The sequence below is a fragment of the Vicugna pacos genome, chromosome 18 (genome assembly GCF_048564905.1).
Source record: "Vicugna pacos chromosome 18, VicPac4, whole genome shotgun sequence".
In the NCBI taxonomy this organism is placed as follows: Eukaryota; Metazoa; Chordata; class Mammalia; order Artiodactyla; family Camelidae; genus Vicugna; species Vicugna pacos.
The window spans coordinates 13,591,041-13,609,868 of record NC_133004.1 but is presented as its reverse complement, the minus strand read 5'-3'; the positions used below and the strand labels follow the sequence as shown (position 1 = coordinate 13,609,868).

Sequence of the window (18,828 nt, the reverse complement as noted above, 5' to 3'; positions counted from 1 at the left end):
GGTAAGGGAGGAACCAGAATATATCTTTTTTTGCTGGAAAAACAAAACATGGAACTGAGTATCAAGAGATTACTGCTAATCACAAAAGACAGACATCTCAAGTTAATGATTTTAGTGCTTGTCTATGTATGGGAAGACGCAAAAGTCTGGGCTCACTGAATTATTCCTTTGATAAGCATCTTATCTAGGGTGAGTATTGTAATAGGGAAGAACCAATCTGACTCCATATTGGGTCTGTTTCTTTTACTTTAACCTGTTTTTTGTTTCGTTTTGTTTTGTTTTTGTAGTCAGTTTACAATGCTGTGTCAATATCTGGCATACAGCATAATGTTTCAGTCATGCATATACATACATAATGCCTGTACATTTTCTTTTTCATTACAGGTTACTGCAAGGTATTGAGTATAGTTCCCCATGCTATACAGTAGAAACTTGGGGCTTGTCTCTTTTACAGAGAGTAGTTAGTATCTGCAAATCCCGAACTCCCAATGTATCGCTCCCCAACTCTTTCCCCTCCCTGGTAACCACAAGTTTGTTTTCTATGTCTGCAACTCTGCAAAAGTTTTCAATTAGCAATAATCACGCCTCAGTAAGCCTCATTGGCTATAATACTGCCACAGCGCAAAGCTAATCTTTGTTTCTATTGCTTTTGCTACAAGTTAATCACTAAAGTAAGCTTAAATTACACATACTGGCCCATCTCTAGGAACCCTGCCTCCCATGTGAAGAGAATTAAGCTGAAATACCTTTGTTTAGCTCCCAAGAAACCTCCTGACCAGGCCCACCTGTGAATGGCTTCAGAAAGACGTGAACACATCCCTTCCTGGAGTCTGACGAAAAAGCAGGAAACTCACAAAACGGCTTCCCTGATGCTAAAGCTACTTGCTGATGCATTCTGACTTAAAATTCTCGCAACTTGTTTTTCTCTTTTCTCTGACAAACCCCCATCTCGGCCTCACTTGCTCAACTGCTTTTGTGCTGAACACAACCTTTCCATTACGTTCTCCACTCCCTATACATTCCTTACCCAGAATAGCTCATCCTTTAACCCAGAAGCTGTATTCCAGAAAGGCAGTCATGGGCTGATAGCCTCAGAAGAATGAACAGATCCTCTGGAGTTCCTCCGTGACGCCAGATGGATTCATCAAGATTAAGAACACAGCATCCCAGAAAATGCTGATCGTTGCCACCTTTCGGTTGCATGCAGTTTTTCTATAAAACCTCAGGATGCCAACCCCAAGATGGAGTCACAGTGTCTAAGGCAACAGCCTGCTGTGACTCCCCTTTGCCTGGCAAAGCAATAAAGCCACTCTTCCCTAATTCTCCCAGAACTCTGCTTCCAAGTCTCAATTCATCTATCAGGGTACAGAGGCCGGTGTTTTGGGCAACAATATGCATGTTATCTAGGGTCACTATTGTAATAGGGAAGAACAGATCTTATTCCGTATAGGGTCTGTTTCTTTTACTTTAACCTTTGTTTCTATTGCTTTTGCTACAAGTTAATCACCAAAGGGATGTTGCCTGTAACCTTAACTTATACATAATGACTCATGTCTAGGAATCTTGCCTCCCAGGTAAGGAGCATTAAGCTCAAGTACCTTTGTTTAGCTCAGAAGAAACCTCCTGATCAGGCCCACCTGTGAATGGCTGTGGGGAGGAAGAAATGATCACGTTCCCTCTGGAGTCTCACGCCCTCTCATCTTAGTATAAAAGAAGCCTCAATTCTAACTCAGGGAGGATGATTCCTTGGGACACTAGCCCACCACCATCTTCTCCGTCTGCTGGCATTCTGAGTAAAGTCACTACTCCTTGTCCAAACAATTCATCTGTAGATTTATCGGCCTGCCCTGAGGCCAACAGTCCAGAGGTTGGGCTCAGTAACAGTGCCCAGTTTTTCTCCATCCGGAGTTCCCCTCAGGGCGCAACTCAGAGGCCGGCCACATTGTTTACCGAAACAGCAGGCAACACTTTTTCATCCACACTAAGCATTTGACAGCCCTGCTTACACCCAGTCTGGATTTTTAGCGTACAATCTGTGTTTAGGATTCCCCATGCCCCGACCCCACCCCCTCAAATTCCTGCTTTGCTTTTCCTGGGGCACTTTTTAAAAATAACCACTTAGAGTTAAGCTGAGAAAAGTGCGTGACCTCCGCCCCATCCATAGGTCATAAATCATAGGTGCTTGCTGTCGACCTGGGATGGCAGAGGACTGCCCTTCCACCCCTCACTGCAGCACCCCCCCCACTGCTTCTGTGATGATACATTTGTGACTTTACTTCCTTTGTGTGAATGTATTGAAAATATACCTTGAATCAAAACGACCCTGGGGTTTTCGCTTCCACAAAGTGGGAGCTGCCTGCCTACCCATGGGTGGCTTGTGCCTATTTCAGCCAGTCACAATCTACATAGTCTTAATTTAACCCACCAGCTCCATGCCCCCCAACGCAGACACTATTTCACCATCAAAGATCTAGGATTCCTTCCAGCTGCAGTCAGGAGGGCAGCCTCAGCTGGGCGGGAGCGGGCTGAGCCATCTGAGTGGTCGACTAAAGCAACCAGCCAAAAATGAAAGAAGACGTCCATCACTGATGGGCTCCCTTGGTCCCACTTTCCTCCAGGAAACCAGCGCCCATTGAAAGTCGGGTGGATCAGCCCAGACACGGGGGTGGGGGTCGGGGGTGTTGCTGGTCTTCTCCCTATTGAGGAAGCCCTTTAAAAAAAAAAAAAGGGCTGTGGCAGTTTTATGGACTCTGAGCTGGAGGGGGTGGGAGGGAGGAGTGGAAAAGTTCTGAGCCCCAGTGGGCGGACTTGTGTTCAAACACTCCCCCTCCTCACCCACCACAAGGAAGCCTCAGCAGAGGCACCTGAAGGAGACCCCTGCCTGAGGCCTCAGAGATACAGGAATGCAGGTGCGGGGTTGAGGGGGGACATGGGGGGCTGAGCCCCGTCTGCGGCGCCCCTCAGAGACAGCAACTCGCTGGCCAAACCCACCAGGGAGGGCAGCGTCCCCGCCCCCCTGGCCGGTGAAGTGGGGAGGGGCTGCCAACTAGAGCCTTTGTAATCACTCTGGTCAGGCCTGAAAAATTACTTCGGTTTCTCCAGGGGCCGGACTCCAGCTCTCCTATCTAGGGCCTCCGGACCAAGAGCTTCCACCATCCCTCTCACTTGGCCCACGAAGGAGGGCGTCTCGAGCTCAGGTTTGCCCAGCACAGCCCCAGTGCATACCTGTTGCCTGGTATAATTCTAAACAGCCGCCCCTTTTGTCCTCACAAGTTCCTACCTCACTTTGCCCCAATAATAAAAGATTTTAAAAGAACACGGAAGGAAACTAACAATCACTCTACTGACAAGTGGCCCTCAGCTCATTCTTTTTTCCAAGCCACTACAATGAGGAGCCATTCTAGAACCACAAACTCCTTAGGGAAAGCCAGGCGTCAGCAGACGAATGGATGAACAAGATGTGGTTCATCCATCCGAAGAAGACAACCTGATCATAGAAGGGAACGAAGTACTCACACCTGCTACAACATGAATAAACCCTGGAAACATGCTAAGTGAAAAAAGCCAGACACGCCGGAAAACATACTTTATGATTCCATTTATATGAAATGCCCAGAATAGGCAAATCCAGAGACAAAATTGGTGAGTGGTTGGTTGCTTGCGGCTGGTGGAGGAGATGTTGGGTGACAACTAAAAGGTTTGGGATGTCCTTTGGGGGATGATGAAAATGTTTTAAGATCGGTTGTGGTGATAGGTGCAAAATTCTGTGGATATACTAAAAAAAAAAAAACCCCACCGAATTGCACACTTTAAATGAGATGATTACGTGGTATGTGAATTAAATCTCAATAAAGCGCTTACCAAAAAAATTAAAAAGTTCTTACCTACAAGCCCTTTGTCAGTGGTTGTTTACAGAGGAGAGTCTACAGTGGGGTCTAAACACGGCTTCTGTATCGGGAGGCCCGCCGCTCCCGGGACCTTCTGCCTCGCTGCCTGCTACTCAGAGACCCATCAGCCACCTCGCCTGGGCTCAGCTCCGCGATAACGTGCTGCACTTCCAAACTCCACCTCCTCCAAACAGAAACACACCAGCTGGGTGTTCCACGCACACCAGCTGCAGTGTAGTAAGTGCAGTCACCTGAGGCCTGTAACCCATGCCCAGGCATTTAATTGTTCCTGCTTCCAGCAAATGGGCTCCATTAACCACAACCCAAGGAAGATACACTTCACCTTAGGTCAGTGAATGCAAAAGAGTCCCTCTAATGTGGCGTCCTCCAGCAGGACAGGGAGGGAGGCAGCCCCTGTGGACCCCTGCGAAAGGAAGGCTGCGTCCTCCTGGTGAGCCAGGTGTGCTGCTGACACCTGGCAGCAGACGCAGGAAGAAGACACAAGTGCCACACCCTGTGGTTGAGTCTCACTTGTTCGGCTATTCGGATTCTGCTTATCAAAGCAGGACACTCACTACCTGGTCCTAATCAAGACTCTTAGGTGCCAGGCCTGTGTCTTGAGGGGTTTCCCAGCCCACCCAGGAGCTTGCCCCTGATATTCCAAGAGCACCAGCTCCTGGAATGTTCCAGAATGTCCTGGCATGTTCCAGAGCCTTCCTTTGGACCTGCCCATTTCCCAGCTCAGAATTTTAGAGCTGGAAGGATCCGCCTGCCTCTTTTTAAAGAGAGGAACTCAGCTGGGGAAGTTGAAACGATTTGCCTGAACCATACAGGCAAATCATACAGTCCTGGATGGAATGGCTTTCAGTGCTTTTTGCTCCTCAAATTCAACAAGCACAGACGGCACACTTACTCTCACCCTGCACTGTACCCGTTCCACAGATGGTAGTACTGAGGCCCAGCCCTCAAATTCTATCCTTGCTTTTAATATATCATTGAAATATGTTATATTCTTATTACACTTGTTAATGGTTATGACCTCATTTAAAAACCCACTCTGATTTACACTACATCCACAGTTCCCTACAGCCCCATCTTGCCAGCTGTCACAGTAAATCATACAAACTGGGGCTTTTTTATCGAGGTGAAACTCATGTAACATAAAATGAACCATTTTACAGATTCGCAGACATAGTAAACAACCTCATGGTGACCAGGGGAAAGCGGGTGGGAAGGGGTTACTTTGGGAGTTTGAGATTTACAAATGTTAGCCACTATATATAAAAATAGATTTAAAAAACATTTCTTCTGTATAGCACAGGGAACTATATTCAGTATCTTGTAATAGCCTTTGATGAAAAAAATATGAAAACAAATATATGTACATATATGCATGACTGGGAACACTGTGCTGTACACCAGAAATGACACATTGTAACTGACTACATTTCAATTAAAAAAAAAACAAGCATTTTAAAGTGAAAAATTGAGTGGCATTTAGTACGTTCACGATATTGTGTGATCTCCGCCTCTATCTAGTTCCAAAACATTTTCGTCACTCCCAAAGGAGACCCCATGCCCATTAAGCAGTCATTCCCCGCCCCCACCCCGAGCCCCCTGGCAACCACCAATCTGCTGTCTGTCTCTCCGGAACTACCTTATAGGACGTTTCATATCAACGGAATCATAAAGGACGTGGCCTTTGTGTCTGGCTTCTTTCATTGAGCACCACGTTGCCCAGGTTAATCCAGGTGGAAGCAAGGATCCGTGTGCCATTCCTTTTATGGAACCATTTCCATATTTGAAAATGTAACCACATGCTTGAGAGGAGAGAGGCACCCCAGCTACCAAACACAGAAAGTATTTGTTTCAACCCACGTACTCAACAGCAAAGATTCAGGCATGGTGGCATGGAATGGTGTTAAGGGGATGACTGGGGAGATATGAAGACCTGCTAACATTGCAAAGGAAGGGAAAGAATTCTGCAAAAAGTAAGAAAAGAAAAAAGGACGTAAAAGGAAACTGTGAACAGAAATACGAATCATTCTATAAATGTATGACTTGAGGTAATGAACCCTGATGGGTTAAGAAAGGCAAAGTCTCTGGGAATCAGATGCCTATCACACTAAAATGCTTCAGTCATGGCTACATGTAAAAATAAAGATTCTTTTACTGAAATGTTTATGGGGGGGAGGAGGGGATTCTCAGTGGGGTGATTTTGTCCCTTGGGGACATTTAGGAACATCTGAAGACACTTTTGGTTGTCACAACTGGGGTATGTGCTTGTGGTGTCTGGTGAGCAGAGGCCAAGGGTGCTGCCTACACCCTACAGTGCACAAGACGGCCCCCACCACAAGAAAAGTTCTGGACCATGGTGCCAACAGTGCCAGGATCAGGGACCCTGCCTTGGCCTGACCTCAGCGCCTTCTCTCTGGCTGATCTGGTCCCAGACTGCACGGAGCATCATTTTTCCAACTCATTTGCCCTTAGGAACCACCTGGGTGCTTTTATTTAAAAATGCATATTCCTGGGTCCCTTCCCAGACCTTCTGAGTCCAAGGCTCCAGGAGAAAGGCTCAGGAGTCTGTAGTTAACAAACCCAAGGTATATGTGAGGACCCGAGGGCCTCACTCTGCAGTGGGGAGCTTGGTAGCCCTGTGTCAATTATGCTTACACTGTGCCTGCATGATCTGACCTGTAAAATGGTGAAGATGTTTTTCTTTTCCACCTGGAAGAATTCTTGGCAGGATTGGTGAGACCAGTATGAGAGGAGGCATGCTACACAAGATAACTTTATCATAACATGCAAACAATCCCAAGACGAGGATGTTCTTATTCAAATTCCTGAGAGCCAGGAGGCTGCCTCCTTACCTGTTACACACGCAGTAAGCATTTACTGAAGAAGAGGAGCCACAATCAATTGTCATATCAACGACAGAGCTTCAAACACTAAAACCAAAGTCCAGATCCGGGCCTGCAACCTGGAGCCACATGCTGACTTCCCTGGGCCCCTCCCTCCTTAAAATATCTTCAAAAGTGGATTTGAAGGCTGCCTTGAGAGAAAAGAGGTATATAATCCTGGTTGGATTCATTATTATATATTTATGACTATTCAGGCTATTCCCTACTGATTAAAAACATTAAAAAATCAAGCATTTCCCTGGGTCCCTAAAAATGTCATGGGTCCCAGGTGCCCAGTCGGGAAGGTAGCCCAAGGCTTTGTTGCAAGCACCCTGGGAGATGCTGATCCAGTTGGTCTAGGATGTGGCTGGAGGCTGGAGGTTTATACGTGCTCCTCCAGGGGTTCTGGTGGGCAGCCCAGGCTGAGTGCAATGGCCAGAACTGGCTCAGCTGTGGAGTCACCTGCCTACCATGGGGAGTGATTGACAAGGTAGGGGAGGCCAGGCCTGTCCATGCCCACACCGTATTCCAAGCAGCTTAAACGTAGGGAGTGAAAGGAATGACCATTTTGGTCCCTTAGTCCCCAAGATCAGAGAGATAACACCATTTCCCTGCTGGGTTGGTTGGCCTGAACTCCTTGGAGGCCTCCCAAGCTGGGGGACTGAAGCCGTCTTCAGGGAGTCCTGGGGGGAACTTCCAGGTGCTTCCAGGAGGGCACAGCTCTGTTGCTTCACTTTCTCTTGCTCACACCTAGGGATGGGGACACACACACACACACAAACACACACACACACATACACAGAGACAGATGCTCCTGGTGACTACAGAGACACTCAGAGCCTCCCCACATACATCAGAGACACCTAGAACCACCCCCAATAGCCCACAGACCCCCATGAACCATCACAGAGGCACACCAGCACCCAGGTGTATGCACACACATGGGATCTGATCACCAATAAAGGCCTGAGCTAATTAACACTTTAGTACAGAGTGCAGAGAGAAGATAAGAAGAGGAGGAAGATACTTAGGAAAACAACAAAGCTGGAATACTACTCAGCCATAAAAAAGAATGAAATTTTACCATTTGCAACAACATGGATGGACCTGGAGGGTATTAAGCTTAATGAAATAAATCAGAGAAAGACAAATGCTTTGTTATCACTTATATGTGGAATCTAAAAAATAAAACAAACTGGTGAATATAACAAGAAAGAAACAGACTCAGATACAGAGAACAAACCAGTGGTTACCAGTGGGGGCGAAGGGGCAAGATAGGGGCAGGGGATTAAGGGGTACAAACCGCTATGTATAAAATAAATAAGCTACAAAGGATATATTGTTCAGCACAGGGGAATATAGCCAGTATTTTATAATAAGTATAAATGAAGTATAATATTTAGAAATTGCGAATCACTATATTGCACACATGAAACTTACCTGGTATTATAAATCAACTATATCTCAATTTTTCAAAAAAGGAAAAAGAAAAATAACAAAGCAGGGAAAGTTAAACCAATACAACTACACCAAAAGGCTCTCAGGGAAACTTGGGAAAGAATCATGTGAACACATCATTGCAGGCAGCGGAGATCAGGTTCAGCTGATGGAGAGCTGACAAGCTCTTGGAGATCAGAGGCCCTCTGAGCCACTGGGAGTGCAGTGCTGCGCATGGAGTTTCAGGTTCAAGCACATGCAGAAAGGGGAGACCCCAACCCACCACCTCTCCACCAGGCTTATAAGCCTTTTTTTCCCTACCACTTTCATTTCAGACATGAACAAGAAATGCAAATTATGGCTCAGAAAACAACCCTAAAGAGCTGTTTGTGCTCTTAGCATACACACTTGTTCTGGCTCTCGGCCGTGGACAGCCCCCACCCCCAGAACAAAGCAACAGAAACATCTCCACCGAAAAAGAAAGTGACAGTCAAATGTTTCCCACTGTTCCTTTCTCCACAATGTCCTTACTGAGGATGGCCAGGTCTAGCTCAGAGGAGCCCAGGTTTGAGATGGGGTCACGGGCTGATGCCTGGAAAACCCTTTGGCCCAGTGGGCAAACGGGACATTTTCTACTGACCACACTTGGCCGGAATCCACCCACTTACTTGAAACCAGCCTCGCCCTTCCTGCTTATCAACAGGAAATCAGGAGACAAGATCTAGGGAAAAGGATTACGTTTCAAGGACCGTCACTCTTCAGAGAATATGGAGGGAATCCAGCGATCCCACCCAGAGAGGGAGAAACAGCTCAGGAAATTGCACAAAGACACGGAACAGAAAGGAACTTTCGTAGGGCAGCTTTCAGATTCATTTGGCAGCGAAACCTAAAGATTGCCCCTAAAGTAGAAGAAAACATCAGAATGACTTGATAATTTGCGAGGATGAGGAGGCCCTCCCCACAAAATACAATCACTCCAATACGTTGTTTTCCTGCACTTTCCCCTCCTGGTTTGTAACCAGTTGGTAATGTTAGGTTTTCTCATCTGATGTCTCTCTCTCCCCTTCTGCCATCAGTTCCACTAGGGAGAGGGCAGCGGCCCCTTTACTGCTGTATCCTGAGCTGGGTGTACAGGTAATAAAGGACCAACAGTTGAACACCTTGGAGAGTCCACGCAGAGGGGCTGAGATCCGCCATCCACCCCTCCTCATATTTCAGGCTCAGTGGGGCCCCCAGAGGATTGAATGGGGATCAAAGCAGCTGAGGGGTCAGGGCAGCCAGCCCGGGGCACGGGTCTTCTTGCTCCAAATCCAGCTCTGTTGCCGCCAGGCTGTTCCAAACAGCCCTCGCTGCAAAAGAGGGCACAGTTATCCAGCGCAGGGCAGTTTCAAATGGTAGCCTGTACCCATCGGAAATATTCAAGAAGCCAGTAGGCAGTTCCTCAAAAAGTTAAAGTGGATTACCGTCTGACCCAACAATTCTACTCCTAGGTATATACCCAAGAGAACTGAAAACATGCTCCCACAGAAGAGCCTGTAAACAAATATTCACAGCAGCATTATTCACAAGTGCTAAAAGCTGGAGATGACTCAAATGGGCCATCAGTGGATAAAAGGACAAACAAAATGCAGCATATCCACGCAATGGGATGTTATTCAGCTACTAAAAGGAATGAAGCACTGATAACAGGCTACAAAGTGGACGGACTGAAAACATGATGCTCAGTGAAAGAAGCCAGGCACAAAAGGTCACATATGATGACTACATTTATATGAAACACCCAGAATAGGTCAATCCAAAGAAGTAAATTGGTGGCTGTCAGGTGTCAGAGGAGGAGGCAGGAGTGACTGCTTAATGGGTGCAGTTTTTTGTTGGGCTAATGGAAATGTTTTGAAACTCGACAGAGGTGATGTTGGCACAACTGTGTGAGTGTACTAGATGTCCCTGGATTATGCACTTTAACGTTACGTGAATTTTAGCTTAGAAAAAAAGCCACCAGAAATGTTGGCAGGGGAGTGCTGGACCCAGTGCTCATTATTCCCAGGCAGGGCTGTGTCCCAAGTGGTACAACACCTGGAACATAGCAGGAGTCAGTCCATGATACATGAAACCACAGATGTGCCAGACCACAGGTTCCCAGATGTGGCCCTTGGTGCTCACTTTGTACTGTGATCCCGCCACAGGTGTCACAAACAACCCTGTGCTCTCTGATGACACTGTGACATTGGACACACAAGCCACGTTGATTTTGCCCATCTGAGAAACAGGGTGCAAGATCACTGGGACACTGCAGTACGAAGGACAGTCTAAGTCCTTAAATGTGTGGCCCATTCAGACAACGGGATAGTATGTGAACAATAAAGAAAGGGGCTACCAAGCCATGAGAAGACATGGAGGAACCTTAAATGCATACTAGTAAGTGAAAGAAGCCAATCTGAAAAGGCGACACACTGTATGATTTCAACTCTGTGACATTCTGGGAAAGGCAAACTTACGAAGCCAATAAAGAGATCAGTGGTTGCAGGGGCCAGTGGGGAGGGAGGGATAAAAAGGCAACACATAGATTTTCAGGGCAGTGAAAATACTCTGTACGGTATTGAGATGATGGGTCTCATTTGTCCAAATACACAGAATGCACAACACTAAGAATGAACCTGAGTGCAAACTATGGACTTTGGATGACAATGTATGTTCATCAATTATAGCAAATGTAAGGGAAGTTGAGAATGGGGGAGGTTGTGCGTGTGCGGGGGTGGGGGGCACATGAGAAATCTCTGTACCTTCTGCTCAGTTTTGCTATGAACCTAAAATTGCTCTAAAAAATAACTTAAAAGGGGGAAAAAAGGTACTTAAATGTGTGAACATTTTCCTAACACTATAGAGAACAGTCTCAAAAGAACTAAATGCATTAGACTACATACTTGGCCATGAATTTTTTTTCTTTCTTTCTTTTTTAAAAATCTTTCCGAGCCTCCGATTGTTTCTTTAAAATTCTTAAGACTGGAAAAAACAAAATACAAAAAAAAAAAAAAAAAAGCCCTCCTGGTTTCTCTCTTTCATCACCCTTGCTGGATTGGCTTTCAACTCACTCACTCACACACTCATGTGCCCATGAGTCGCCTCATGGTAAAAATCTGAGTCATAAACGCAGGCGGTAACTTTACTAGGATCCAAAATGCAAATCAGAATTTTGTTTAAGTAAAATCCCAACGTCTACATCTCCTCCTCAAGTGAGATCTCTGAGCCCAGAAAGTCAGAGAGGATTTTAATATCCCGAACCCGAGAGGCTGCCACTGGGGAGAAAACCGAGGCCAAACTGTGTGTGAGTGTATGAAGCCACGTTTATAAATAGTTCAGGGCCCAAAAGAAGTGTTCTCGGTAGCAACTGGGAAGCCAGTTGTCCCAGAGAAAACATTTTCCTGGGTAATGCTGTGGTCGGCCAGGAATCAGTCATGTGCTGAAACTTGGCTAAAACAGATGCAGTAACTGAATACTTCTTGTTAATGAGACACAAACCAACACTTATGTCCAAGGCCTAGACGGACTAACAGTATATAAGATATACAGCCGTTCTGGGTTTGAGATTGGTAAAAATTCTTCTTTGCGGTCCAAGTAGATATAAAATAAAGCTTTCATTTACTGAATGTGATTCAGTGTTTGTTAAAAAAAAAAAAAAAAACTAACCCCGAAGCCCCCAACAAACAGGGGCAGAACAAAAGAGCCTTTTAATTTCTAAAAATACATGAGTAAGCCCGAGCTTTGAACAATAAAATGGAATGTCTGATGAATACTTCATACTCCAGGCATCTGATGTTATTTTTAAAGTTCCGTAGAATATATATTCTACGGTCCTCAAAATAGGGCTGTTTTGAAGACTGTGCATATGTAATTAATAAAGCTTGAGACCACTTATACGCCACCATCTGAGCAAAACTGCTCAACATGCACGGCCTTCAATTTCATCAAACGAGAGAAAAACACACGATCACAAATGGGTGAGCAGCAATCTTCCAAGACCAGAAGTTAGGCTTTAAATGACAACGTTGCACAAGATGACGTGATTTTCCAGCACCTTCCAAAACGAAGCTTTATCATCAGGTAGCAAAAGAGAGGATGACATTCATATTCCTGGCGAGTTACAATGCCCTCCTTCTAGCATCTCACATCTACCCCCGATCAATTAACAAAGCGCGTTTTGTTCGGCGAATGAATGAGGACGGCTTTCTTCTGTGCATTTTATTAAAACTTGAAAGGCATGGCTCGCTGCCATCACTGACGCCTATTGGGTTCCAACAGCCTAGTGTTCAAATCGGACTCGCTAGCAATCCACCCAGCTCAACATCGGTCATCTTGCCACCGCAGGATATTCAGCAAGTCTGAAGTTTTTTTTTTTTTAAATCATGAAGGATTTTCCTACTGTTATGGAGCAAATAAAGGTTCTTTGTAGCAACAGCTGGAAACAGGACATGAGACGTTTCTTCACACCATAAGAATTGATAAACAGTTCACAGAGTGAACCAAAGACTTTATTTTTGAAAAGCAGGTAACACCAAAGTACTACGTAGTATCCATAGTCATTGCAAAAATAATTACTGGAACTTTCGAAACATCAAATGAATAAGCTGAATCAATGGTTATGACTCTATCACTTTCAACCAATATACAGATTTTCGATCAAGGTCTAGGCTTGATTTCTACATCGTATTATTCACATGTGCCTATTTATTATCAAAACGGGGACTCCTGAAAGTTGAGCCAGGCTTTGTTCTTGATTTGGAAGATGCCACAGCAGCTAACCGAGAACTCTGGCTCGCTGCTTGAGTCCTAGAAATGTCTCCCAATGTTATACGACAAATTGTATTTCTGAAAAATAAAATCCAGACTTCAGATTCCCTTGAAACAGTCAGGTCCCCAAGCTTTGCAGCACCATGGTACCCAGACGGGCTCAAACACGCTTTTCTTTGTCTTTCCAAACACACCGTTGGGAACTCAAAAGGGGCCCTCCTTTAAGAGTTCAATGATGGAGGTTTTTTAAGAATCACACTAAACCCAAGTAAAGGCAGTGGATAAAATTATCCATTACTTTTTCTGTTACGGGATTAAAAAAAAAAAGCGAGAGTGCATTGGCAAATGGGAAAATGAATACCAGTCACATGGTTACGGACAATGGTATTAAATCCCACCTCTCAAAATTATACTCAGAGGTGTTTATGACCAAAAGGAGGTCACAAAAATTTGTTAATACAAATAATTCCTCTACAAGAAAGAAGCCCTTCGTGGAAAGTGGCTGAGGAGCTGATTCAAAGAAGGCAGATCAGTGGTCAAATCCAGCCTTCTAATTCTAGCCTGCATCGATGACCTCATGGCTATGTGTCTGGTAGGTATGACTAGCCCCTTCTTGTACTTAAAAACAAATCAAGAAATTTGTGTGCTAATTAAAAGCCTGCAGTTACAGAATCTGAGAGCCAAGTCCTTAGTCTATAAGGCAAGATTTTTGTCATCAGAAGTGGGGACAGACGGTAGGCACTAAAGGTTGGTTCAGCCATACTGGAGTCAGAGCAGTCTCAAAAATAAGGCAATCTGGGGCTTCTCAGCTTGAGACCACCAAGAGAAAGGCCCACAGAGGCAAGAAAAGGAGCCGGCCAGAGGCAAATCACCAGAAGATATTCAGACAGGACAAGAATCACAGTTGGATGGGATGACTTGGGGTCACAGGTAGGCAGAAAACCCTTGAACCAGCACTCAAGGAGAATGTCTTTGCATGTCCTGTGCACGACTCCAAGCAGCAATTTCTGGGGTTTGGAGGTGTGTTACTTCTGTGATATTTACCCCCAAAAGAAGACACAAAGGTGGAGCCCCTGGAGAGATGAGACCACCGAGGTGGAGCCGCCACCAGGGGCAGGGCTGGATCAGAGGCAGAAAGGCCTTCCTGCAGCACATGGCTCCCTCCAGGTCCAGCCGAGTCCTACAAACGCTTGTAGGTGCCCAGGAGAGCTTTGCAGTTGGGACAGTAGTGGTCCACATCCTGCAGGGCGTCCACGCAGAAAGGGATGAAGCAGCAGCCCGCTACGCACCTAGGAGAACAAAAAAGATCACACACAGAGTGTGTTACCGACTGTCTGTCATGGTTTGGATGGTAGCCGTCAAAAAGATACGTCGGAGACTTAAGCTCCGGAACCTACGAATGTGACTTTATTGGGAAAAAGGGTCTTGGCAGATGTAATAATGGATCTCGAGAAGGGATCATCCTGGATTATCCGGGGGGGTTCCCTAAACTCAAAGACTGGTGTCCTTATAAGAAGAGTAAAGGACACGCAGAAATACAGGGAGGGACAAAGCCCCTGTAAAGACAGAGGCAGAGATCGGAGTGATGCAGGCACAGCCAAGGAACACCAGGACTACCAGGAACTGGAAGAGGCAAGGAAGGATTCTGCCCTTAGAGCCTTCGGAGGGAGCAGGGCCCCTTGATTTTCGATTTCTGGCCTCCAGAATGGTGAGAAAATAAATTCCTATTGTTTTAAGTCACCAGGTATACGGTAGTTTGTTATGACAGCCCTGGGGAACTAATACACCAACCAAAGCCAGGGCGCTTGCACAGACCGTTCTGGGTGTACTGTCAAGTCTTGGGTCATTTGGGCATCTTTCAAAGTCAGCCTGGAGTCAGTGAACTTCTTTTGTAAAGGGCCAGAGTCCGTATTTTTAGGCTACATGGGTCTTGTTCTGTCATTGGAGCCTGAAAGCAGCCGCAGATAATCCATAAATAAATGGCGCGACGTGTTCCAATAAAACTTAAAAGGGGCTAGATCTGGCCCCTGGGCTGTAGCTGGCTGACTCCTGTCTTGGACCGACCACTTTTCCATATGGAGAGGTTGCTTCTCACAGCAACAACCAAATAAAAGTTCTCCAGATAATGCCTCTTAACCAACGGAGTCCATCATCAGCACACGCAGGCAGGACATCCATACACCCCGAGGTGTAAGAAGAAACATATTTGGTCTTTGTCTCTGGTTCCTGGCACAGAGCTCCAAAACTCCTGGAACTTCCTGAGTGACAGGAGTGTCTTCTGCTATTCACAAGGAGCCCCTTTCAATCACACCTGGCATTTATGCTAATGATGCAACTTGGGTGGGGCTCCTAGACAGACCCAGGATGGGCTGGTCACCCCAGAAAAACCAAGTGACTGGAGGGTTGGAACTTCCAGCCTCAATCACAGACCTCTGGGGTAGACTGAGGGGCCAAGGACTGGGTTATAAAAACTTTTTTTTTTTAAACAATCTTTTATTTGGGGGAAGCGGTGTAATTAGGTTTATTTATTTTATTTATTTTTAGTGGAGGTACAGGGGATTGAACCCAGGACCTCGTGCATGCCAAGCATGCACTCTACTGAGCTACACACACTCCCTTGGGTCGTAAGAACTCTTGAACGACTCTTTGGAGAGCTTCTGGGTTGGTGAACACATTCATGTGCTGGGAGGGTGGTGCAGCCCAGGTCCACGGGGACAGAAGCTCCTGCACTCAGGGTCCATTTGGACCTCACCCTGTGTACCTCTTTATCTAGCTGTCCATTTGTCTCCTTTATAATACCAGTAAACGTTAAGTGAGGTGCCTTCTTGAGTTCTGTGAGCCATTCTAGCATATTATCAAACCTGAGAAGGGGGTAGCAGGACTCCTAATTGGTAGCTGATTGAGCAGAAGTACAGGTAGCCTGAGCCTTGTGCCTGGCACCTGAAGTAGGGGGCAGTCTGTGGGACCGAGCCCTTAAGCGATGGGGTCTGTACCAACTTCAGGTAATTAAGTGTCAGGACTGAACTGAGTCGCTGGACTCCCAGCTGGTGTTGGAGTGTTGGCTGGTGTCAGAAAACATCAACCAATGTTTGCCAGAAACGTAGTTGAAAGTCAACATTTTACAGGAAGACACTGATTTATATAAAGCAGAATCAGGAAGTATCCTGATGAGGAAATAGTCTTGTGAGAGGAATTTCCTATTGCCCAAGCTTACCTGAGTTCAAATAAGGGCAGACAGTGCATTTGGGGATAATCTCAACCTCTGGCTTACCCATGGGTGGGCGTGGCTGCAAGTGCACTGCACACATCACCTACTTTATCCTCAACACACTCCGACTTTATCCTCCCCCACTTCACAGAGAGATGAAGTCACTTGCCCACAGTCACACAGCAGGGAGAGGCAAGATCTGAACACAGTACTACATTTAAAAAAGAAGAGGAGGAAGGAACAGAAAAAGCTGCCAAAAATTTGACAGGCAGAGGCTGACTCTCAATAAAAGTTTCCATTTTCTTTCCCTAATTTCAGAGATAAAACTTAGTTTCAATAGGAATGTCCAAAGGTAGTAAACTTTTAAAAAATTTTATTATGTTTTAACTTTTTTAATTTAAAATTTTAATATTTAATTATTTTTTAATTTTTGCATTTATTTTTAATTTTTTTAATACGATGAAATTTTATGTAGCGCTGTCTCCTTTTGTCCCCACTGAATGCATGTCCTCAAGGAAGTTAATTAAGCTCTCAGGGGCCGTGAGCATCTCTTCAAAATTAGGAAAAGAAATATCGTTCCTCCTCCACCTATGTCACCAGCCAACGCTGTGCAAAGAGCCAGCTGTGCAAGAAACAAGGGCCCCTGAAAAGAAACGCGCACAGTTTCCTTCAAGGAAAACAGAAGGCCTGTGGTTTTCTAAGTGACTACAAGGCCAGGAGTAAGGAGGCTGCCTCTATCTGTTTGGAAAAAAAAAAATTCAATTGTGCTTCCTCCAATTTCTCCAAAACAGGAAGCTTTATCTCCTTCAACATAATACTGTTGGTGCAGACATAAATATTTACACACTCCTCTTGTGTAGCCAATAGGAAACTAGAGGGGGTCATAAAACGATAAGATGTTATAAGGAGATGACTACAAAATATTTTAATGAACAGATTGTTTAAAGCTCCTCTCAGAGTCAAGCAAACATTATTACTTAGGTCATGAAATTCTAGAAGAAAAAGACATCGCTGAGGGTACCAGCCGCGACACAGATGCAGGCGGATGCTATGCCTGTCCCGACTCGTAGGGAACAGTTTGAGAAGAAACGAAGGGACAGCAGCTCCCAGGGGCAGATGTGCTCGAGGGCAGTGGTTCTCAACTGGGCGTGACTTCTGGTTATAGCAACGGGGCTTGGGGAGCTGCCGGCAGCTATCGGTTAGAGGCCAGGGATTCTGCTCAACATCCCACAGTGCACAGGATAGCCCCCCACCCCAACACACACACACAACACAGAAGTAGGTGCTGCAGTTGAGAAATCCTGCAAGAGAGGAATTCAGAAGAGCCCAGGGTCTGAGTGGGCCCGAGACTTACCCCAGCAGGCAGAGACTCCCGCAGGAGAGCCAGGTAAGGGCGCCAGCATTATAGGACAGCTGAGTCACAATCATCTTGTTGCAGGAAGGACAACACATCTGGACTGGGCGGTCGAAAAAGGAGATGGGCTGCTGCACGTAGACTGTCTGCACAGCAACTGGTGGAAAGGAACGGAACAAACTGGCTGATCACCAAACAAAGCCGGCACTCATGGACTGACAAAAAAGTAGAGGGAGGGTCTTGACAGATGTTTGCACACCCACGTTCACAGCAGAACCATTCACAGGCACCAAAAGGTGTCCGTCAATGAAGGAACGGATAAACAAAATGTGGTCCATCCATACAATGGATTATTACTTAGCCCTAAAAAGGAAGGAAATTCTGACACATTCTTACAACACGGATGGACCTTGAGGGCATTATACTAAGTGAAATAAGCCAGTCACAAAAAGGCAAGCACTATGATTTCACGTGTATGAGGCACCTAGAGCATCCAGATTCATAGAGGTAAGCAGAATGGTGGTTGCCAGGGGCTGGGGGAGGAGGGAATAGGGTGTTACCATTTAGTGGGCAAAGAGTTTGTTTTGTGAAATGTAAAGAGTTCTGGAGATGGAAGATGGTGGTGACTGCACAAAAATGTGAATGGACTTCATGCCACTGAACTGTACACTTAGAAACGCTTAGGGTGATCAATTTTATGTTGTATGTATTTTGCCACAATAAACAAAACTGAGGAGGAAAAATGACAAAAATGGAAGAAGAAAAAACAATGGCAGATTTCCATAATCATCATTTGAGGGTCTCCCTAAACTTATACACACACACACACACACACACACACACGAGATAGGAAAAAGGACTGTGTGTTCCTGGAAGAGAGACTTGGCCCAGCTCCACCAGGTTTTCAAACTCGACTCTCCATGGGCTCGAGTGGGGAGCTTACTGAAAAGAATGCAGATTCCTGGACCCTGCCCCCAAGACAGTCTGATTCAGCAGGTCTGGGGCAGGGTCCCCAGACCACTTTTTAAGCTCTTAAATGGTTCTGCGAAGGTGGTCTACAGATGGTAATTTCAGGAACAGTGATGTGATGGGTTTTTAGCCCCAATGTTCTTCATCTATAGATTAGTGGTTTCCAGGAACCAGGAGGAGGCGGGATCGGGGAGTGACTGCTAATAGGTATGGGGTTCCTTTCAGGGGTAATGACAATATTCTGGACTCAGTGATGATGGCTGCACAACTCTGTGACTAATGCCAAAA

General features: G+C 45.8%; 1 protein-coding gene and 1 pseudogene across 4 annotated transcripts in view; both read right to left on the bottom strand.

Moving 5' to 3' along the window:
• Positions 1-500: 500 nt before the first annotated feature.
• Positions 501-629, bottom strand: LOC116284152 (U4 spliceosomal RNA; annotated as a pseudogene).
• A 12,099-nt stretch (positions 630-12,728) lies between these two features.
• LITAF (lipopolysaccharide induced TNF factor) overlaps positions 12,729-18,828 on the bottom strand; it is a 29,723-nt gene continuing 23,623 nt past the window's right edge. For all 4 annotated transcript variants that reach the window (XM_072942200.1, XM_006204195.4, XM_072942202.1 and 1 more), the window contains exons 3-4: positions 17,572-17,728; positions 12,729-14,298 (exon numbers count right to left, since the gene is read on the bottom strand). In XM_072942200.1, the coding sequence (XP_072798301.1) occupies positions 14,190-14,298; positions 17,572-17,728 (266 nt within the window). In that variant the 3' untranslated portion in view covers positions 12,729-14,189. The remainder of the gene's footprint in view (positions 14,299-17,571; positions 17,729-18,828) is intronic.